Genomic DNA, 24,309 nt, shown 5'->3' on the forward strand with positions numbered 1-24,309 from the left:
CAGCGAGTATCTTGTATTTGTCTCTCTGCCAGTCTGTTGTCAAGTCAAGTCAAGATTTCATGATGGTAAATTGAATAAGCAACAATTGCTTTTTTTACATCAAGCATGTTGTGTGTGTGTGTGTGTGTGTGTGTGTGTGTGTGTGTGTGTGTGTGCTCTAACTGAGGGTGATACGTGTTGACATCACTGCCAGACCGAATCATCTCCATATGGACATGTCCTGAGATGATCACTGCGGGAAAAAAAAAAGAACTATTGAGGCCATCACGGAATGAACATAGGGGAATGGAATGAAGAGTACGTCTTTTGCTTGCTTGTTGTTTTGCGGGGTGGTGGAGGGGGGTGGGGGAGGAAGGAGTCGGTGGTGGGAGTGAGATGGGGGGCGGAGTTGGAGTTTGGGGGCGGGGGGGGGGGGGGGGGGGCTGTAGGGGGGTAAGTATGGAGAATGGAATGAGGTACACAGTGGGATTACTCTCCCTCTGTCTTCCAACGTTTTGATTTAGAACTGTTTTTTTTTTGTTCTTACATGACTTCATGTCAGTTCGTATGTGTAGATGGGGTGTGGGGTGTGTGTGGATGTTGATTGTATGGTGAACAGTATAAATTTTTTTTTAAAAACCCCTTAAAAACAACAACAACAAACAAACAAAAATCATTCGCGCAGGAGAGGGGAGGGGAAAAAAAGACTGACGACTGACGTGGTAGCACTGGCTGAACTTGCATTTATATCTCTTTGTTCTGACAGTTCTTACCGCGGGAAAGACTCGACACGCCGGGCCGTGCGTGGTGCCTGTGGTTAAGAGTGCTTGATTCTCTCCCGACTTTCCCGATTCTCTCTCCCGACTTTGCTTATTCTCTCCCGACTTTCCTGATTCTCTCCCGACTTTCCTGATTCTCTCCCGACTTTGCTTATTCTCTCCCGACTTTCCTGATTCTCTCCCGACTTTCCCGATATTATTCTCTCCCTACTTTCCTGATTCTCTCCCGACTTTCCTGATTCTCTCCCGACGGACTTTCCTGAATCTATTCTCTCCCGACTTTCCTGATTCTCTCCCGACGGACTTTCCTGATTCTGTTCTCTCCCGACTTTCCTGATTCTCTCCCGACTTTCCCGGTTCTCTCCCGACTTCCCTGATTCTCTCCTGACTTTCCTGATTCTCTCCCGACTTCCTGATTCTCTCCTGACTTTCCTGATTCTCTCCCGACTTTCCTGATTCTCTCTCCCCACTTTCCTGATTCTCTCTCCCGACTTTCCTGATTCTCTCCCGACGGACTTTTCTGATTCTCTCTCCCGACTTTCCTGATTCTCTCTCTCCCGACTTTCCTGATTCTCTCCTGACCTTCCTGATTCTGTCTCTCCCCACTTTCCTGATTCTCTCCCGACTTTCCTGATTCTCTCTCCCGACTTTCCTGAATTTCTCTCCTGACTTTCCTGATTCTCTCCCGACTTCCTGATTCTCTCCTGACTTTCCTGATTCTCTCCTGACTTTCCTGATTCTCTCCCGACTTTCCTGATTCTCTCTCCCCACTTTCTTGATTCTCTCCCGACTTCCTGATTCTCTCCCGACTTCCTGATTCTCTCCTGACTTTCCTGATTCTCTCCCGACTTTCCTGATTCTCTCCTGACTTCCTGATTCTCTCCCGACTTTCCTGATTCTCTCCCGACTTTCCTGATTCTCTCTCCCGACTTTCCTGATTCTCTCTCCTGACTTTCCTGAATCTCTCTCCCGACTTTCCTGAATCTCTCTCCCGACTTTCCTGAATCTCTCTCCCGACTTTCCTGATTCTCTCCCCACTTTCCTGATTCAATCCCCGGTTACGGCGCACGTGGTGGGAGAAGAATGGAGATTTTTCCCCCCATCTCCCAGGTCAACGTATGTGCAGACGTGCTTGTGCCTGAACATTTTTCATATTTATATGCATCCACGTTAGAGACTGTAATCCATGTCAGCGTTCGGTGGGTTTTCAGTGGAAACAAGATCATACCCAGCAAACGCAACCTCGAAAACGGTGTATGGCTGCCTACATGACGGGATAAGAAAAGCAACTGAAAAAAAAGGTCACACACATAAGCGCCCATTTGTACAGATGAAGGAGAAACAGGAACAGGTACAGAAGGAGAAGATGACGACTCGTCATTTGTTGTTTTTGTCACAATTTTTTTCTCGGTCAAGCATCAGTAACTCACTTACTGTAGTTCACTCAGCTGCAGCAAATGACCAGGCAAGACATCAGCCAAAGATACGGACCATCGAGCTGAATAGTGATACGGACTTTTCAACACAACAAACCAAGCAGACAACCAAAATGTGACCTTTGACCCCATGGACCGTCTTGAGAACACCCGCTGCTCAACCGGTGTAGGTGAAAAAAAAGACTTACGAGGAAAAAATACCACCCCCCACCCCCAATGTTTTTTGCCAAGGTATAAAAAAAAAATCCTCATTGATTTTCCCAGGAAAAAAATTATCTCGGGAAATTAAAACTCACCTCTAGCAGGAAATAAAAGACAACCAGGAAAAAACAACTAACAACAACAACAAACAAAAAAACAAAACAAACAAAACAAAACAAAACAAAACGAACCCCCCCAAAAAACAACAACAACAACAACAACAAAAAAACCCAAACAAAAACAACAACACAAAAAACACACAAAAAAACAACAAAAAAACCAACAACCCCAAAAGACCCAAAGCCACCAAATCCAAAAGCTCGATGTTTTCTTGGAATTGACATGATTATCTGATCTGTAGTTGTGCGCTCTGTTCAGCTGTTGAGTACAGTTCAAAGTGATATGAGGAGAAACAATTTTGTAGTGTCTTCATTTCAACTTGCATGTTGATCGGTAAACAATGTGAGTTGCAATCATTTTATGCAGAACTGTAAATCTGTGTAAGCAATGAGACTGACCGAGGAGGCAGAGATTTTTTAAAAAAATTCTTATTTTGAATTTTTTTTTTTAAATCCAAGGAAAACAATACAACAGTGTTTTTATTGTTTCTTTTTTTCCCCGGCAACACCAGCCATGGACAAAGGGCAAGTGGACCTGGCGCATGAATACCACTTCGGATATTGCTGTGCTTGGCTTTCTGCCTGAACGGTTCAAGGTCTGAATGTGGATGTTGCCGTGCTTGGCTTTCTGGTTGAACGGTTCAAGGTCTGACTGTGGATATTGCCGTGCTTGGCTTTCAGGCTGAACTGTTCAAGGCCTGAATGTGGATGTTGCCGTGCTTGGCTTTCTGGTTGAACGGTTCAAGGTCTGAATGTGGATATTGCCGTACTTGGCTTTCTGGTTGAGCGGTTCAAGGTCTGAATGTGGATATTGCTGTGCTTGGCTTTCTGGCTGAACTGTTCAAGGCCTGAATGTGGATATTGCCGTGCTTGGCTTTCTGGCTGAACTGTTCAAGGTCTGACTGTGGATATTGCTGTGCTTGGCTTTCTGGTTGAACAGTTCAAGGTCTGACTGTGGATGTTGCCTGTACTTGGATTTCTGGCTGAACGGTTCGAGGTCTGAATGTGGATATTGCCGTAATTGGCTTTCTGACTGAACGCTTCAAGGTCTGATCAGCGCGTTGGGTTCAGGCCAAGGTCAGGCGTTTTCTCCCTTTCTTTTTTCAACAACAGATGTGGTGCAGCTTTTATGGATCAGTCCGCACGCCTTGAAAGTGAAGCTGTGAAAGCCGACTGTCACAGCGACAGCTGTAGTGTGGAACAAACCGACCTCGGTCCTGATAAAAAAGTCTGTCCAAAACACCTTTTCGTTCTGCCCATCATCGTGTTGACTTGTGTTTCTTGGGCTTCTGATGGTCGTGCCTGCTTGCGCTTCTTCATGTATGATGTACTTGATGCACGTGTGTTTATGTATGACGAACTTTTCGAATAATCGATCGTGTCACGGTGCGTGGCGATGCGTGTGTTTGCGCTTAACAATGTGCGCGCGGAAAACATCTATCTGTCTGTCTATCTGTCCATACAGAGAGAGAGAGAGAGAGAGAGAGAGAGAGAGGAAACATCTATCTATCTATCTGTCTATCTATCTATCAACACACACACACACACACACACACACACACACACACACGTACCGACGAAGTTCGGGGACTGGTCCGTGACGCCGGGACAGGAGCGCACCTTGGCCACGCTCTGCACGTGGAAGGTCTTGGCCGTGGCCTTGACCCCGTCCCTGGGGGAGGTGGGCACGCGGGTCAGCACGTTGTTGACCTCCACCACGTCCAGCATCACGTTGGACAGCTTCTTGTTCAGATTCTTGTTCACCTGGTGGGACACAGGGCACAGGTAAAAGGTGTTCAGAAGTAACAGTTCATCTCCAAGAGTCAAAACGAAAAAAAAGGGACCTCTAGTTCATCTGTAACAGGGGTCACGACGAAATAAAGTGTTCATCTGTAACAGGGGTCACATCAATAAAGTTAATCTGTAACAGGGGTCACAACGAAAAAGTGTTTAACTGTTACAGGGGTCACATCAATAAGTGTTCATCTGTAACAGGGGTCACGACGAAATAAAGTGTTCATCTGTAACAGGGATCACATCAATAAAGTGTTGATCTGTAACAGGGGTCGCATCAATAAAGTTAATCTGTAACAGGGGTCACAACGAAAAAGTGTTTATCTGTAACAGGGGTCACATCAATAAAGTGTTCATCTGTAACAGGGGTCACAACGAAAAAGTGGTCATCTGTAACAGGGGTCACATCGATAAAGTGTTCATCTGTAACAGGGGTTACAACGAAAAAGTGTTCAACTGTAACAGGGGGTCACATCAATAAAGTGTTCATCTGTAACAGGGGTCACAACGAAAAAGTGTTCATCTGTAACAGGGGTCACATCAATAAAGTGTTCATCTGTAACAGGGGTCACAACGAAAAAGTGTTCATCTGTAACAGGGGTCACACCAATAAAGTATTCATCTGTAACAGGGGTCACAACGAAAAGTGTTCATCTGTAACAGGGATCACAAAGAAAAAGTGTTCCATCTGTAACAGGTATCACAACGAAACTGTAACAGGGGTCACAACGAAAAAGTGTTCCATCTGTAACAGGTATCACAACGAAACTGTAACAGGGGTTACAACGAAAAAGTGTTCAACTGTAACAGGGTTTACAACGAAAAAGTGTTCATCTGTAACAGGGGTCACATCGATAAAGTGTTTATCTTCAGGGTCCCCACTCACACATATTTAAGGACCACTTGTTCGTCTGTAACAAGGGTTAATGATCGTGAATTTCCCACCAAACGGTGGTGTACGGACAATGCAACGAGCACCACAAGTGCTTTGTTGCACGTGCAAGGGTTTGGGGGGGGGGGGGGGATAGGGGTCAGATCATGATTACAATAAAGAAAGAAAGAAAAAAAGAGGAAAAAAAGGGAAAACCATTCGCACTCGAGCAAGATGGGGTATGGGAAAGGGGGCGAGAGTAACATTGTGTGTGGGTGGAGCGAAACACAGCGAGAGAGCACAGGAGAAGATGACGTCAGTCACTGTTATTTGTATACAACCTGAAAACCTTTTGTTCCAAAAGCATTTCTGGAACGTTCTGACAGCCCCGTCACACTTAACCAAACGAACAACAATGATAATCGATCACATACTTGACCACGATGATAATAAAACTGTTAGCTTGTTATCGCTTTTGCAGCTGTATGCGTGCATGCATGTATATAAACAACGCGTTTTCTGAGGAAAAAGATTTGTGTTTAGTTCATTGGAATGAACTTCCTCTTTCGCTTCGTCAAGTCTCCACACTCAGCTCTTTCCAAGTCTGGCCTTAAAACCCACCTCTTCCCAAAATAGCCTCCCTTCCCTGCCTCTTCCTTGTCTTTAGTTTCTCCAGTTTTAAGAGTCATGCGTGCGTGAGAATGACTGATGCGAAAGCGCTTAGATTTGTCTATGCACAAGATTCAGCGCTATAGAAGTACCATTATTATTATTATTATTAATTTCAAAGCCAAGACGAGAGAAAGAGGTGAGAATGGAACTCCGTCACGCGAGAGAAAGAGAAGAGAATGGAACTCCGTCACGCGAGAGAAAGAGAAGAGAATGGAACTCCGTCACGCGACCGCCCCGCCCACCTTGCGCTGCCTGTGGAGCTGTCGCTGCACGAACACCATGGCGCGGTACAGCGTGGTGAAGTTGGCCTGGTAGTCGGCCAGACGTTTCTCGGCCTGCAGCAAGGCGCTGTCGTGACGGCCCAGGGTGCTGTTCAGCTGGCGGCTCATCACCATCTCCTGCAGGAGCCGCTCCTCCAGATCCCGGACCTGCAGGAGAGCGAGAGGGGGGAGTAGGAGAGGGGAAGGAGAAAATGATGAGAAGCAGGAGGAGGGGGAGGAGAAGTAGGAGGGAGAGAGTTGGGAGGAAGTGGGGGGGGGGGGGGGAGGAGGAGGAGGAGGGGAAAGAGGAAAGGAGGAGAGGGGAGGAGAAGTTGAAGGAGAAGTAGGAAGAGGGGAAGGAGGAAAAGTAGGAGAAGGAGGGGAAAGAGAATTAGGAGGAGGTAAGGAGGGGAAGGAGAAGGAGGAGGGGAAAGAGGAGAGGTATGAGGAGGGGAAGGAGAAGTTGGAGGAGGTGGGAAAGGAGGAGGGTAAGGAGGAGAAGAAGACGTGAGACGTGTGAACAAGAGTACCGTCTGAAGACAAAGAGTTAGTATTCTGTTTGATATGGATTCTAACACAGCGGCTATCCTCGCTCAGAGGCCAAGCTCAAAGCGCTCATTTCATTTGCACAGCAGGCTGTCTGTATGGGTAAAGCTGACTGAAAGCTGCCTTATTGAATCAAGGCGCTCATCATTCGTTTCCTGTGCCATTTAGTCAGGCTTCAGTCACACACACACACAGTCACACACACACACACACAAACTGTCACACACACACACACACACACACACACACACACACACACACACACACACACACACACACACACACACACAGAGCTTCCTCTCACCTGTGACTTGAGCACCCCCACCACCTCCCGCTCCTGGTCCTGCTGGTGACGATGACCGCCGCTGCTCCAGCCACCCACACCCCTCAGCTCGTGATTCCCGGGACCGCCCCGCGGCTTGGAAGAGGAGGAGGACGGGGAGAAGGAGGAGGGGTCGTCATGGGAGCCTCCCTTCTACAAAGTGTACAGGGAGGATACTTTAGTGTTGTCCCCACAAGAGATATCGTGGATACGTTTGCTACATGCATAGGCATTTAATCCACGGAACATACCGAAGTTCCACCAACTCTCCCATGTTTCGTTAAGAACAGGAAGGATAATCTATTATTGTCTCCAGAAGAGAAATTAACCGTGGACACGTTTGCTGATGAACAGGCTGCATCATGGGCATTATTTGTTAAATGTACGGAACGTATCAAAGTTGGACAATTCTCCCCTCGATTCAATAAGAACTCTGTAATGGATTGCAGTTATCTGTTTTACACAGTATAAGCTCATATGATGCAACAACAACAACAATAATAATACTAATAATAACAGTAATAATGATAAAACGTTGTGCCCAGTGATGTAGACTGCATAAAGATGACCAGATTAAAGATAAATCAGCAAGTAAAAAAAAAAAAAAAAAATCAAGAATCCGCTGTGCCCAGCGATGCAGACTGTACACACAACATCAGTTAGAAATAAAGGAACAAGTACATAAGATTAACGAAAATAGAATATAGAAGGGAGTAAAACCCCAAATACAACACAACAGGATGCTCACATTACCTTTGAATGATGATACTTGTGCTGCTGCTGCTGCTGCTGCTGCTGGTGGACCATGTCCTGCGCTGCCTGGCCGTCTGCCAGCATGACCGGGCACTTGGACACGTCGAACTCGTTGACCACGAGCGTGTAAGAGCACTGGGCACTGTCCACTTTGGCCTGATGCTGGCCCGAGACACTCTCCTCTTCTGCCGCTTCCACTGCCACCACCACCACCACCATCATCTCGTGGCTCAACAACAGCAGTAGGAAGGAGAAGATAAAGGGTGCAGTGGTGGTGTTGTGGTTGTGTATCGTCGTCTTCATCCTGGTGGTTTGGCAGGTGGCTGACACCGCCAGGTTTCTTGTTGTTGTTGTTGTTGTTGTTGTTGTAGGACGGCGAGGAGTCGTTGTTGTCGTTGGAGGGGAGTTCCTTCTCATCCCTGTCGTATCGACGAAGAAGTGGGAACGCTGCGCTGGGTGCTGACTGGTGCTGTTACTGCTGCTGTTGCTGCCTGCGTTGTGCTGGTTTGCGATTGCTTTTCTGGCACATGTCTTTGTGGCTGAGAGTTTACTTTGTGGCGTGTTCCTAGTTTTTGAGACCTGACTGAATTTGGGGCGTGTTTCTGGGTTGAGATGTGACAATTTGGGTTGTGTTCCCAGTTGTTGGGGCGATTTGGTTTGTGTCGGTTTTTTGGTGGTTGAGTTTTAGTTGGTTGAGTTTTTTAGGGGGGCGTATTTCTTGGTGAAGTTTGAGTGTGTCTTGGGTCGAGTTTTGGGTGTTTCCCGGTTTAGTACGGACCCGTACTGGTTTGGTTTGGGGTCTGTTCTGTTTTAGTATGGTTCAGTTCGTATGGGTCCTAGTTTCGTACGGGCGTATCCCGGTTTCGCATGGCTCTAACCTGGTTGAGTTTGGACCTGCCCTTATTTCGTAAGTCTGTTCTGGTTCAGTATAGGTATATATTGGTTCAGTATGACCTGGTTTTGTATGGGTGTGTCCTGGTTTAGTATCAGTTAATGATGGGATAGTATGACCTGGTTTTGTATCGTATATACTGATTTAGAGTAATTTGGTGCAGAATGCGTATGTCCTGGTTTAGTATGAGTCTGTCCTGGTTCAGTATCGGTTTATGCTGGTTTAGAATGACCTGGTGCAGTCCTGTCCTGGTTTAATATAGGTCTGTCCTGGCTGATACTGGATTGCGTTTTGGACTTTTCCTTGGTTGTTAAAGAACAATAACAAATCCGTATGAGATCAGTAATTGAGCAGATGAGGTGAGCTTATTTTGTTTTATTTTTATTTGTTTAATTTGTTTTTTTACGAACAGGCAGACTGCGTTTCTTTGAGAATGTCCAAGCACGTGGATGATCTGGAGAAAAACAAAACGAAAAGAGGAATGTCATTCATTCATTCACCCGGAACATTGTCACAGCGTTGCTTTGTGGATGAGCGAACAGACAGGCAGACATAAATGAGTAATGTGTTCAGATCTGGACACAAAGTAACAGCTGAGGGTTCAAACCTTTAAACAAAAACCCCACGATACAGAATTCAAAACAAGGCGAATGAACAGTACACAAGGGTGCAAATAAAACTATATAGGAAGCAGAATTATTCCTGAAGGAACATCCCCACCACCACCACCATTAACAGAAACCTAATGACAAACAATTGAACAAAGTAACCAATGGTCAAATGAATAAAAGCAAAAAAGAGAGAGAGAAAAAAAAAGCACAACCTTCGTGGCTGTGTCTGTGTGTTTCCTCTAAACCCCCGGCCCACAGTTTTATCTTTTTCTGTTTCTTTCCGGGTGGGGGGTTGAGGGTGGGTTCCTAGTCTCTTAATAAACAAGGTCACTCTTCGTCGTTTTGACTCCTTGTTTTCCAGCACAGGACAGATTTCACCCTTGCAGTATCGACCACTGAGATATACACACATAAACCCCATATTCCCCACCTCACACACGCACGCGCGCACGCACACACACACACACACACACACACACTCTCTCTCTCTCTCTCTACAAACCCCCCCCCACCCCCACCCCCGTCTCCCTCTCTCCCTCTCCCCCCCCCCTCTCTCTCTCTCTCTCTCTCTCTCACACCTCGTGGATACTGACAAAATTATACTGTGTCTCAAACATCATTTGCTTCACCGCAGAACCGACCACTGAGATGCACGCATGCATGCTCGCGTACGCTCTCTCCCTCTCTCTCTCCCCCCCCTCTCTCTCTCTCTCTCTCTCACACACTCTGATGTATCCCGACGCGAACCGTCTGGATGTAATCATGTCATCTGCATGGCTGCAGAAACAGCAAGGAGGGCGGAATGGCGTGTTGGTCAAGATGTTTTTTTTTTTTTTTTTAACTCTTTTAGGAAGAGGGTTTTTCTTTCTTGTTTTTTTTTATGACCCCATACCCTACACCCTCCCCCTCCTTCCACCCCCCTCCCCCCTGTTTATTTTTGCACGATGGCTGAAGGACATTTTTTTTTTTTGGGGGGGGGGGAGGTGGGTGCTTAGTTTTTGGGAGGAATTGGTCAAGGTCTGAGAAAGTGTGAGTTTATCAGATGGATGCAATGTGAGAAAAATGACAATGACAATGACAATTATTTTAATGTCCACTCAGCAATGAAGCCCTTCGGGCACGGGGTGCAATACAAACAATCGTGAGCACCATTCAAGTAACTGGCACACACATCTCTCACCACCATCTCACCTCTCCATCTCACCACACATCAACATGCATTTACCTGCAAGCAGAACATGCATGTACTCGTAGGCACAACATGCACATACCCAAGAGCAAAAACATGCACGTCCTCGTAAGTAAAACATGCATGTACCCGCAAGCTCATACAACGCACTCACACTTTCCCTCCCTTCCTCCCTTCCTCTTTCTCCTCCCCCCCCTTCTTTCGACAGGCATTTTGCTTTATAAGGCTGTGAGATTGTTCGACTGTTCTTTCGACAGGCATTTTATGTAATAAGGCTGTGAGTGATTGTTCGATTGCTCTTTCGACAGGCATTTTATGTAATAAGGCTGTGAGTGATTGTTCGATTGCTCTTTCGACAGGAATTGTATGTAATAAGGCTGTGAGAGATTGTCGTTAAGCGCTTATAGTTTTTAGAGGCGTTTGATTGGCTGAGAGCGGGTGGGCCCGTCTTTTCACTGTTAGCCGCGCGAAATTTTGGCCAAGCAGCATCAGTTTGACATGGTAAGTATATTTAACACCAAACATGGAGTATAATACAAACTCCTCCTTTCGATTGCTCTTTGGACAGGCATTGTATGTAATAAGGCTGTGAGTGATGGTTCGATTGCTCTTTCGACAGGCATTTTATGTAATTAGGCTGTGAGAGATTGTTTGATTGCTCTTTCGACAGGCATTTTATGTAATAAGGCTGTGAGAGATTGTTCGATTGCTCTTTCGAGGGGCATTTTATGTAATAAGGCTGTGAGAGATTGTTCGATTGCTCTTTCGACAGGCATTTTATGTAATTAGGCTGTGAGAGATTGTTCGATTGCTCTTTCGACAGGCATTTTATGTAATAAGGCTGTGAGAGATTGTTCGATTGCTCTTTCGACAGGCATTTTATGTAATTAGGCTGAGAGAGATTGTTCGATTGCTCTTTCGACAGGCATTTTATGTAATAAGGCTGTGAGAGATTGTTCGATTGCTCTTTCGACAGGCATTTTATGTAATAAGGCTGTGAGAGATTGTTCGATTGCTCTTTCGACAGGCATTTTATGTAATAAGGCTGTGAGAGATTGTTCGATTGCTCTTTCGACAGGCATTTTATGTAATAAGGCTGTGAGAGATTGTTCGATTGCTCTTTCGACAGGCATTTTATGTAATTAGGCTGTGAGTGATTGTTCGATTGCTCTTTCGACAGGCATTTTATGTAATTAGGCTGAGAGAGATTGTTCGATTGCTCTTTCGACAGGCATTTTATGTAATAAGGCTGTGAGAGATTGTTCGATTGCTCTTTCGACAGGCATTTTATTTAATAAGGCTGTGAGAGATTGTTCGATTGCTCTTTCGACAGGCATTTTATGTAATAAGGCTGTGAGTGATTGTTCGATTGCTCTTTCGACAGGCATTTTATGTAATTAGGCTGAGAGAGATTGTTCGATTGCTCTTTCGACAGGCATTTTATGTAATAAGGCTGTGAGAGATTGTTCGATTGCTCTTTCGACAGGCATTTTATGTAATAAGGCTGTGAGAGATTGTTCGATTGCTCTTTCGACAGGCATTTTATGTAATAAGGCTGTGAGAGATTGTTCGATTGCTCTTTCGACAGGCATTTTATGTAATAAGGCTGTGAGAGATTGTTCGATTGCTCTTTCGACAGGCATTTTATGTAATAAGGCTGTGAGAGATTGTTCGATTGCTCTTTCGACAGGCATTTTATGTAATAAGGCTGTGAGATTGTTCGATTGCTCTTTCGACAGGCATTTTATGTAATAAGGCTGTGAGATTGTTCGATTGCTCTTTCGACAGGCATTTTATGTAATAAGGCTGTGAGAGATTGTTCGATTCACTCGAAACAGTTCATGTTCTTGCGTGTTCACTGCACTCAGCAAGTTGTTCGTCACTCTTTCCTCTCCCTCTGACCTTCACCTTGGAATGAACTCCCCGTTTCGCTTCCTTGCGAAATCTCTTCACTCAGCTCTTTCAAGACCGCCTTAAAAAGAGCACAGCTTCCATTAACAAATGACGATACCATGTTTTACGGAAAATAAATTTCTATCATGTTTATACATTTTTTTGCAATATGCCATGTTATGACCTTGGCCTTTTATCTCAGAATTTATCTTCACACGGGTGTCGTTCCGACTGTGACCAGTGATTGTACTGTGACCAGTGACTGTACTGCGACCAGTGATTGTACTGTGACCAGTGACTGTACTATGACTGTACTATGACCAGTGACTGTACTGTGACCAGTGACTGTACTGTGACCAGTGAGTGTACTATGACCAGTGACTGTACTGTGACCAGTGACTGTACTATGACCAGTGACTGTACTGTGACCAGTGACTGTACTGTGACCAGTGACTGTACTATGACTGTACTGTGACCAGTGACTGTACTATGACTGTACTATGACCAGTGACTGTACTGTGACCAGTGACTGTACTGTGACCAGTGAGTGTACTATGACCAGTGACTACTGTGACCAGTGATTGTACTATGACCAGTGATTGTACTGTGACCAGTGACTGTACTATGACTGTACTATGACCAGTGACTGTACTGTGACCAGTGACTGTACTGTGACCAGTGAGTGTACTATGACCAGTGACTACTGTGACCAGTGACTGTACTGTGACCAGTGACTGTACTGTGACCAGTGACTGTACTATGACTGTACTGTGACCAGTGACTGTACTATGACTGTACTATGACCAGTGACTGTACTATGACCAGTGACTACTGTGACCAGTGACTGTACTATGACCAGTGATTGTACTGTGACCAGTGAGTGTACTATAACCAGTGACTACTGTGACCAGTGACTGTACTATGACCAGTGATTGTACTGTGACCAGTGAGTGTACTATGACCAGTGACTACTGTGACCAGTGACTGTACTATGACCAGTGAGTGTACTGTGACCAGTGACTGTACTGTGACCAGTGACTGTACTATGACCAGTGTTTGTACTATGACCTGTAATTGTACTGTGACCTGTTATTGTACTGTGACCAGTGACTGTACTGTGACCAGTGACTGTACTATGACCTGTTATTGTACTGTGACCAGTGACTGTACTATGACCAGTGACTGTACTGTGACCAGTGATTGTACTGTGACCAGTGACTGTACTATGACCTGTTATTGTACTGTGACCAGTGACTGTACTGTGACCAGTGACTGTACTATGACCAGTGTTTGTACTATGACCTGTAATTGTACTGTGACCTGTTATTGTACTGTGACCAGTGACTGTACTATGACCAGTGTTTGTACTATGACCTGTAATTGTACTGTGACCTGTTATTGTACTGTGACCAGTGACTGTACTATGACCAGTGTTTGTACTATGACCGGTAATTGTACTGTGACCAGTGATTGTACTGTGACCAGTGATTGTACTGTGACCAGTGATTGTACTGTGACCAGTGTACTGTGAACAGCGATTGTACTGTGACCAGTGTTCTGTAACCAGTGATTGTACTGTAACCACTGTACTGTGACCAGTGATTGTACTATGACCAGTGATTGTACTGTGACCAGTGACTGTACTTTGAGAAAGATTATACACAAGGCTTGTGTCACACGAAGAAACACTTTCCTATCAGCATTACATGCGATGTTGTGACGTCAACCTTTAACCTCCGGTTTTTGCATTTCTTTCAGGATCACATTGTTCCCATAACAAGTCACAGTACCAAGTTTGATTAAAACTGGATTAAAGATAAAGTCTCTTTTTGTCTATGACTTCAACCTTTGGCATCTCATCCGACTTAAAGGGGATGACTTCAAAGGTCTTATTCATACAGACCATCTTGCCAACATAGGTTTCTGTGTCATTTGCAGCAGTGGCCGAGAAAATGCCAACGTCAAAGTTCACCATGGACACACACACACACACACACACACACACCGGGGCATTACATTGACTCTGTTTACACACTTAAAAAAAACCCCAAAGACCCCCCCTCCCCTCACCCCTCCAAAACAACAACAAACATACACACACAAAAAACCAACTCTGCAACTCAGTACTTTCCTTGGCGTTCGGATGAATCAAACTTGCACCAAGAGACACACACTATGAGCTCTTTTGAAGACTTCAGCTTAACACCTCTCCGTGCACTCAGCGATACAAATATTGTTTGAGCACTGCCCGGTGAAGCGGAAAAAAACAACAAAAAAACAACGAAACCTGGCCTTCCGCTCCAGCTGAAGTGTCCCACACGGCTACACGCTGCCGCCTCTTTGATAGACACTGACCGGATATTCCGGACCCCCGTACATTGAGTCACATGAGTGGAAAGCAGACGGTCTCGCCCGAGTGGATCGAACAGTGTGGCGGTGCCTTAACTCACTCAGTACGGCCAGTCCTCTCTTCTCCTCTACACAGACCCCTCGGATGTCCAGTGGGTGTCTGAATGACCCAACCTTTAGCTTCCGTCGTCAGAATTGTGGTATTCTTTGTCAACATTCACGTCTTCAGTATAAGAGCCTTCCGCTTGCAATATTTTGATGGTGGTAATTGGGGTGAAACACTGCTGACGTCTTCTCTTTCGCCGTTCGTATGGAGAGAGTTAAAAGATACCTGCATTGTTCTCTCTCTGTCTCTGTCTGTCTGTCTGTCTCTGTTTCTCTGTGCCTCTCTCTCTCTGTGCCTCTCTCTTTCTTTCCATCTGCCTCTCTTTCTGTCTCTCTCTGTCTCTGTCTCTCTAGACATTTTTCCCTTTCGAGGGCTGGAGAAAGCAATTGTTTGCTTACTCTAATGCTATCGGAAATAAGATCCATTCATTCATTCATTCATTTATCATTCATTTATTCCTTCCTTCCTTTCTTCCTTCATTCATTCATTCATCCTCTATCTCTCTCTCACTCACTCACTCTATCTCTCTCATTTCCATATTCATATACATTATTGTCATTAATGCAGGTATCATGATCATGTACTTGTAAATGCTACTGTGCAGTTGAGTGTATTTGAATTTCATGTATGTTTTTCTATAACCTTTTGTTGTGAACATTTTGATTTCATTTCTTTTTGCCCTGAGGGCTGGATGTAAAAAAGCATATGCATGCTTATTCCACTTCCCTCATTAAAAAGATTCGTTCGTTCGTTCGTTCTCTCTCTCTGTATCTGTCTCTGTCTGTCTGCCTCCCTGTGTCTCTTTCTCTCTGTATCTGTCTCTCTGTCTCTGTCTGCCTCTCTCACTCGCTCTCTCTCTCTCTCTTTTTTTTTTTTTTTTTTTTTTTTTTTTTTTTTTTTTTGGGGGGGGGGGGGGTGGGTGGAATTCTTAACGAGTTTCTCGTCAGCAGTTTTCCGGAGGGATGGCGAAGGTTGCCTACTTTTTTTTTACCTAGCACCAGTTGTTCCTTACTGACAGCCGACGAGGCGGAAAACCAGGGGATAGGTTTGGGGGAAGGAAGGGGGTGGGGGTGCTGGGTAGGGGTGCGGGGTTTTCGGTATAACCTTACCGCATTGGTCTCGTGCTGGGTGGGGGTGCGGGGTGGGGGTGCGGGGTTTTCGGTATAACCTTACCGCATTGGTCTCGTGCTGGGTGTGGGTGCGGGGTTTTCGGTATAACCTTACCGCATTGGTCTCGTGCTGGGTGGGGGTGCGGGGTTTTCGGTATAACCTTACCGCATTGGCCTCGTGCTGTGTGGGGGTGCGGGGTTTTCGGTATAACCTTACCGCATTGGTCTCGTGCAGGGTGGGGGTGGGGGGGGGGGGTGCGGGGTTTTCGGTATAACCTTACCGCATTGGTCTCGTGCAGGGTGGGGGTGCGGGGTTTTCGGTATAACCTTACCGCATTGGTCTCGTGCAGGGTGGGGGTGCGGGGTTTTCGGTATAACCTTACCGCATTGGCCTCGTGCTGTGTGGGGGTGCGGGGTTTTCGGTATAACCTTACCGCATTGGTCTCGTGCAGGGTGTGGGGGGGGGGGGGGGTGCGGGGTTTTCGGTATAACCTTACCGCATTGGTCTCGTGCAGGGTGGGGGTGCAGGGTTTTCGGTATAACCTTACCGCATTGGTCTCGTGCTGGGTGTGGGTGCGGGGTTTTCGGTATAACCTAACCGCATTTGTCTCGTGCAGGGTCGGGGGGTACGGGGTTTTCGGTATAACCTTACCGCATTGTTCTCGTGCTGGGTGGGGGTACGGGGTTTTCGGTATAACCTTACCGCATTGGTCTCGTGCTGGGTGGGGGTGCGGGGTTTTCGGTATAACCTTACCGCATTGGTCTCGTGCAGGGTGGAAGTGCAGGGTGGGGGTGCGGGGTTTTCGGTATAACCTTACCGCATTGGTCTCGTGCAGGGTGGGGGGGGGGGGGTGCGGGGTTTTCGGTATAACATTACCGCATTGGTCTCGTGCAGGGTGGGGGGGGGGGGGTGCGGGGTTTTCGGTATAACCTTACCGCATTGGTCTCGTGCAGGGTGGGGGGTGGGGTGGGGTGCGGGGTTTTCGGTGTAACCTTACCGCATTGGTCTCGTGCAGGGTGGGGGGTGGGGTGGGGTGCGGGGTTTTCGGTATAACCTTACCGCATTGGTCTCGTGCAGGGTGGGGGGGGGGGGTGCGGGGTTTTCGGTATAACCTTACCGCATTGGTCTCGTGCTGGGGGGGGGGGGGGGGTGCGGGGTTTTCGGTATAACCTTACCGCATTGGTCTCCTGCAGGGTGGGGGGGGGGGGGGGGGGTGCGGGGTTTTCGGTATAACCTTACCGCATTGGTCTCGTGCAGGGTGGGGGGGGGGGGGGGTGCGGGGTTTTCGGTATAACCTTACCGCATTGGTCTCCTGCAGGGTGGGGGTGGGGGGGGGGTGCGGGGTTTTCGGTATAACCTTACCGCATTGGTCTCCTGCAGGGTGGGGGGGGGGGGGTGCGGGGTTTTCGGTATAACCTTACCGCATTGGTCTCGTGCAGGGTGTGGGTGCGGGGTTTTCGGTATAACCTTACCGCATTGGTCTCGTGCTGGGTGGAAGTGCAGGGTAGGGGTACGGGGTTTTCGGTATAACCTTACCGCATTGGTCTCGTGCAGGGTAGGGGTACGGGGTTTTCGGTATAACCTTACCGCATTGGTCTCGTGCTGGGTGGAAGTGCAGGGTTTTCGGTATAACCTTACCGCATTGGTCTCGTGCAGGGTGGGAGTGTTGGGTGGGGGTGCGGGGTTTTCGGTATAACCTTACCGCATTGGTCTCGTGCTGGGTGGGGGTGCGGGGTTTTCGGTATAACTTTACCGCATTGGTCTCGTGCATTGCGCGAAGGGAGAGAGGCAGAGACAGAAAGACAGAGAGACATAGACAGAAAGACAGAGAGGGAGAAAGAGAGACTCATGGACTCAGAGAATTTAATGTTAGACCACCTGCTTGTAAATATTTGAGGTGCACATGCACACACCTGATCGCAAAAAGAAAAGACAATGAGAAAATAAATGAAATAATACCAGAAGTTTAAACACAACACATTTGTTGAAATGAAAATAAGGGTTATTTGTCCAAACTTAAAATCCTGCTTCAAGTTCTTCCCTTCTTTTGAACGCATAGACTGTGTACATAACATCTCTAGTTACGTTCACATCTTCGTTTTTTAACAGATTGTGCCAATTCTACATGACGATCTCTACTAAACTGTCTATGTTTAAAAATGTATTTCTCTCTTAATGGTCTGTAGACATCACAATGTAGCAGAAAATTAAATTCGTCCTCTGTCTGGTTACAGAAAGGACACGCCTTTACGTTATCGCAACATCGTTTATTTTTAAGGGAGAAGGAGAGAGAGAAAAGAGAGAGAGAGCGCGCGCAACTGTTTTATTTGACGAAAGCTTGTAGGGCCCATCAGAGCTTGCGCTTCTCGTGAAACGGACATGTGTACAGTATGTTAACAGTACATAACCAGTTAAAGTCATCGTGAAAGGGACATGTTAACAGTATGTTAACAGTACATAACCAGTTAAAGTCATCGTGAAAGGGGCATGTGAACAGTACATAACCAGTTAAAGTCATCGTGAAAGGGGCATGTGAACAGTCCATAACCAGTTAAAGTCATCGTGAAAGGGACATGTGAACAGTCCATAACCAGTTAAAGTCATCGTGAAAGAGACATGTGAACAGTACATAACCAGTTAAAGTCATCGTGAAAGGGACATGTGAACAGTACATAACCAGTTAAAGTCATCGTGAAAGGGACATGTGAACAGTACATAACCAGTTAAAGTCATGTCGTCGTGAAAAGGACATGTGAACAGTATGTGAACAGTACATAACCAGTTAGTCATCATGAAAGGGACATGTGAACAGTATGTGAACAGTACATTACCAGTTGAAGTCATCGTGAAAGGGACATGTGAACAGTACATAACCAGTTAAAGTCATCGTGAAAGGGACATGTGAACAGTATGTGAACAGTACATAACCAGTTAGTCATCATGAAAGGGACATGTGAACAGTATGTGAACAGTACATTACCAGTTGAAGTCATCGTGAACAAGAAAATCAAAGAAGTTACACTGATACAAAGATACACACACGGAGAGAGAGAGAGAGAGAGAGAGAGAGAGAGGGTGGTGGAAGAGAGCAAGAACAAAATAAATGTTTTATTTCACACACACACACACACACACACACACACACACACACACACACACACACACACACACACACAGACACACCAAAAAGCTTTTAATGATACGCCTACACGGCTCACAACCCATCTTCTCATCACATTCTACCAGACTGGACAAGTACTTCCACACCCCAGTGACAGCAACCACTTCGGGTAGTTTGCCTCAAGGACATGGTCAACATACGTTCAGCCCCCCTAACCCCCCCTCCTCACACACACACACACACACACACACACACGGCAGTCTACCCACGTACGTTAAGGGCTAAAGGACGTGGTCAAGGTATGAACAAGACCCTTCCCACCTGTTGCTGTCTTCTGTTCTTTACTCGTCCTCCTCCTTCTCCTCCTCCTCTCACTCCTTTATTTATTCGTCTTCTTTTCTTTTCTTTTTCTCTGTCCCTCGTTGTCCTGCTCTTAGTCAGTCGTGGAAGAAAGTTAGCGGCCAAAGCAAGGAAACATCTTTGGTGTGGCTGTCACAACCCTGGGCCCACGAAGACAGTAACATCAGTAATATCACTTAATTAAAGTGGAAGACGTTAAACTGAAGACTACAACTACGAACACAGTATAGCGCAGTGGTGGGCGGGTCTACCTCAGTGTGCTGTGTGGGGAGATGTTGTTAAGGTCTGTTTCCTTCTGTGGCTGTAGTCATGTCCCTGTGGGCCCATTGTGCCTGCAGCACAGGAGGTCAGTCAGACAACACATCCTGCAACACAGGAGGTCAGTCAGACAACACATCCTGCAGCACAGGAGGTCAGTCAGACAACACATCCTGCAACACAGGAGGTCAGTCAGACAACACATCCTGCAACACAGGAGGTCAGTCAGACACAACACAGGAGGTCAGTCAGACAACACATCCTGCAGCACAGGAGGTCATTCAGACAACACATCCTGCAACACAGGAGGTCATTCAGACAACACATCCTGCAACACAGGAGGTCATTCAGACAACACATCCTGCAGCACAGGAGGTCATTCAGACAACACATCCTGCAACACAGGAGGTCAGTCAGACAACACATCCTGCAGCACAGGAGGTCATTCAGACAACACATCCTGCAGCACAGGAGGTCATTCAGACAACACATCCTGCAACACAGGAGGTCAGTCAGACAACACATCCTGCAGCACAGGAGGTCATTCAGACAACACATCCTGCAGCACAGGAGGTCATTCAGACATAACACAGGAGGTCAGTCAGACAACACATCCTGCAGCACAGGAGGTCAGTCAGACAACACATCCTGCAGCACAGGAGGTCATTCAGACATAACACAGGAGGTCATTCAGACAACACATCCTGCAGCACAGGAGGTCAGTCAGACAACACATCCTGCAACACAGGAGGTCAGTCAGACAACACATCCTGCAGCACAGGAGGTCAGTCAGACAACACATCCTGCAACACAGGAGGTCAGTCAGACAACACATCCTGCAGCACAGGAGGTCAGTCAGACAACACATCCTGCAGCACAGGAGGTCATTCAGACATAACACAGGAGGTCAGTCAGACAACACATCCTGCAGCACAGGAGGTCAGTCAGACAACACATCCTGCAGCACAGGAGGTCAGTCAGACAACACATCCTGCAGCACAGGAGGTCAGTCAGACAACACATCCTGCAACACAGGAGGTCAGTCAGACACAGCACAGGAGGTCAGTCAGACAACACATCCTGCAGCACAGGAGGTCAGTCAGACAACACATCCTGAGGAGGTCAGTCAGACAACACATCCTGCAACACAGGAGGTCAGTCAGACACAGCACAGGAGGTCAGTCAGACAACACATCCTGCAACACACAGTCTTCTTGTCTCCTTCTGCCACTCTCCCCAAGGCCATGGAGAGACACCCCACCCCCTTCTGTCTGTCTGTCTGTCTGTGTATGTCTGTCTGTCTGTCTCTCCATCTTTCTTCACACTTGTTTGTATGTGTGCGCTGTTTTCGAGGTTTCAAGAAATGTTTAGCCGACCTTACTTTCCCTCCACCTTCCCACCACCCACCCACACCAACTGTTACTGTCTGTCTCTGTCTCTCTTATTTCCTCTTCATCTTTACTTCTGTCGTTACCGCTCCCTCGCTACCCACCCCTACACACACATGCACACAATCAGCACGGCAGTCTACCTGCGTTAGTTAAGGGGATAAGGACGTGGCCGTCACGGTATGTACAGGACCTTTTCCCACAACCCCTTCCCCATTCCCCTCCCCCCCCCCATACGCGTCACACACACACACACACACACACACACACACACACACACACACACACACACACACACACACACACACAAGGTTTGCTGCGTAGTCATATAGGACATTTGTTATAGTTGTCATAATTGTTTCATGTTGGCGTTTATAACGTTTCCATTTTCCCTAGCGTTGTCTCTCCATAATCACCCTCCACACATACACACACTTTTACCCCTCCCCCTCCCACAACCCCTACCACCACGTTTTGTTTGTTTGTTTGTTTTTTTTTTTTCTTTCTTTTTTTTTTTCGTCTAATATCACTTCAAATGGAAAGACGTTAAACTGAAGACAACAACACACACACGCACGCACTCACGCACACACTCACGCACCACACACACACACACACTCACGCACCACACACACACACACTCACGCACCACACACACACACACACACACACACACACACACTCACGCACCACACACGCACACACTCACGCACCACACACACACACACACACACACACACACAGAGTTCCCGCTCTCCAGTCCACAAGGACACACACACTCACGCACCACACACACACACACACACACACACACACAGAGTTCCCGCTCTCCAGTCCACAAGGACTGAAGCACGCCGTCGTCCTGTTGACGAAATGAAGCGTAGCTGTACGTTTGGCCTTGTGGGAGGGAGGGTGATGTAATGCGGTGTGGAATGCACATTTTGTTAAATGATCGCCTGAAGCGGGGAGGAACTGGGAAATACAGACTTCACAAAAAGTTCAAGACCACCTCCATCCACCCCAACCCCACCAGAAAGCACGTGTATTTTCACACACACACACACACACACACACACACACACACACAAATCCAGAGTTGATTCAAAGTATACAAGTTCCACATGGTCTACCACTAGCTTCTCTCTCACTCAACACACAAACGGTTTTTTTTTTTCAGGCACACGTGCACTGCGCAGAATTTGTACAACCCGCTAGAAAAAAACCAACAACAATAATAATAATTATAATAATAATGGTATTTATATAGCGCTGAATCTTGTGCAGAGACAAATCAAAGCGCTTTCGCACCAGTCATTCACACGCATGCATAACTCTAAAACTGTAGAAACTAAAGACAAGGAAGAGGCAGGCAAGGGAGGCTATTTTGGGAAGAGGTGGGTTTTAAGGCCAGACTTGAAAGAGCTGAGAGTGGAGACTTGACGAAGCGAAAGAGGACGTTCATTCCAATCTCAAGGTCCAGAGACAGAGAAAGAACGGCGGGCAACAGTCGAGTGTTTGAACAGCAACAAACAAACAATATTTCAGCTTGAAAACTGTCATTCAGTGGTTTTGTCAGATAACGATTGCACCTTAAGGTTGTGAGTGGTGCTCGTTACATCGGGTCCGTACATGCATACACCGTACAGAAACACACACCCACACACACACACACACACACACACACACACACACACACACATATATATATATATATATATGTGTGTGTGTGTGTGTGTGTGTGTCGAGAGAGAGAGAGAGAGAGAGAGAGAGAGAGAGAGAGAGAGAGAGACACACACACACACACACACATATATATATATATATATATATATATATGAGAGAGAGAGAGAGAGAGAGAGAGAGAGAGGACTATTATACTGACAGTGCGAGCGACACAGAGAGAGGGAAAAGAGAGAGGGAGAAAGAGAGAGAGAGAGAGATTTGGGGGGAGGGTGTGTAGGGGAGATAGAGAGACTGTGACTAACAGAGAGGAAAAGGGGAGAGAGGGTGTGTGGGGGAGGTAGAGAGACTGTGACTAACAGAGAGGAAAAAGGGGGGAGGGGGTGTGGGGGAGGTAGAGAGACTGTGACTAACAGAGAGGAAAAGGGGAGAGAGGGGGTGTGGGGGAGGTAGAGAGACTGTGACTAACAGAGAGGAAAAGGGGAGAGAGGGGGTGTGGGGGAGGTAGAGAGACTGTGACTAACAGAGAGGAAAAGGGGAGAGAGGGGGTGTGGGAGAGGTAGAGAGACCGTGACTAACAGAGAGGAAGAGGGGGGAGTGTGGGGGAGGTAGAGAGACTGTGACTAACAGAGAGGAAAAGGGGGGAGGGGGGAGTGTGGGGGAGGTAGAGAGACTGTGACTAACAGAGAGGAAAAGGGGGGAGGGGGGGTGTGGGGGAGGTAGAGAGACTGTGACTAACAGAGAGGAAAAGGGGGGGAGGGGGAATCAAGGTGGAGAAAAGAGGCTGGGTGGGAGATTGCTCCACAGGCACGTTTCTTCTCGCCAGAAAGCTAGGAAGATGCGTTTCTTTTTTCTTATTTTTTTTTTCTCCACCTCGCGGCAAGAGTTCCGGGCTAGGTTCTCGCGAGTCAAGGCTGGGTAGCCTCAGAACAACTTTGCGGCTATCGCGAGGAAAGCATGAGATGTACTCACCGCCTCGCATTCGTTTCCCTTTGCTCTCGCCCTCGCCACTCTCGCCATTAGCTCACAGCGTGCTCGCGATAAAGAAACACGTCTCTGACGCGTGTTTCAGGGAAGGGGGCAGTGGGTTTGGAAGGGAGGTGAGGGAGGGGGGCAGTGGGTGAGAAGGGAGGGGGGAAGGGGGCAGTGGGTGAGAAGGTAGGGGAGGGAGGGTGGGAAAGGAGGGGAGGGAGGGGGGCAGTGGGTGGGAAGGGAGGGGGCAGTGGGTGGGAAGGGAGGGGAGGGAGGGGGCAGTGGGTGAGAAGGGAGGGGGTAGTGGGTGGGAAGGGAGGGGGTAGTGGGTGGGAAGGGAGGGGGTAGTGGGTGGGAAGGGCAAGGGGGGCAGGGGGTGAGAGGGGAGGGGGGGGGGGTTGGCAAGAGAAGTGTTACTTAACGTTGAGGCCGGTAAGTTGTTTGAACTAACACCTACCCTCCCACGTCCCAGCACCTCACCCCCAACCCCAAGATTTTGTAAAAAAAGCGATTTCCATGTGTTCGCAAAATTTTCGGTCTGGCCATTTAAAAGTCGTTGGCAATAGTTTGTCGTGACATGGTCTTGTCTGCAAAAGGAGATACATTCAAAGGAGGAAATAGAGAGAGAGAGAGAGAGAGAGAGAGAGA

At 47.2% G+C, this 24,309-nt stretch overlaps 2 protein-coding genes across 3 annotated transcripts in view; one reads left to right on the top strand and one right to left on the bottom strand.

The window, feature by feature from the left end:
• Window positions 1-24,309, top strand: part of LOC143300822 (protein disulfide-isomerase TMX3-like) — a 137,721-nt gene that overhangs the window by 56,051 nt on the left and 57,361 nt on the right. The gene's annotated exons all lie outside the window — the stretch shown is intronic.
• The window catches only part of LOC143300366 (uncharacterized), a 45,730-nt gene that overhangs the window by 15,343 nt on the left and 6,078 nt on the right, over window positions 1-24,309 (bottom strand). For both annotated transcript variants that reach the window (XM_076613979.1, XM_076613980.1), the window contains exons 2-5: window positions 7,733-9,078; window positions 6,962-7,132; window positions 6,094-6,279; window positions 4,089-4,278 (exon numbers count right to left, since the gene is read on the bottom strand). In XM_076613979.1, the coding sequence (XP_076470094.1) occupies window positions 4,089-4,278; window positions 6,094-6,279; window positions 6,962-7,132; window positions 7,733-8,149 (964 nt within the window). In that variant the 5' untranslated portion in view covers window positions 8,150-9,078. The remainder of the gene's footprint in view (window positions 1-4,088; window positions 4,279-6,093; window positions 6,280-6,961; window positions 7,133-7,732; window positions 9,079-24,309) is intronic.

This window comes from Babylonia areolata, chromosome 26, assembly GCF_041734735.1.
Source record: "Babylonia areolata isolate BAREFJ2019XMU chromosome 26, ASM4173473v1, whole genome shotgun sequence".
Classification (NCBI taxonomy): Eukaryota; Metazoa; Mollusca; class Gastropoda; order Neogastropoda; family Buccinidae; genus Babylonia; species Babylonia areolata.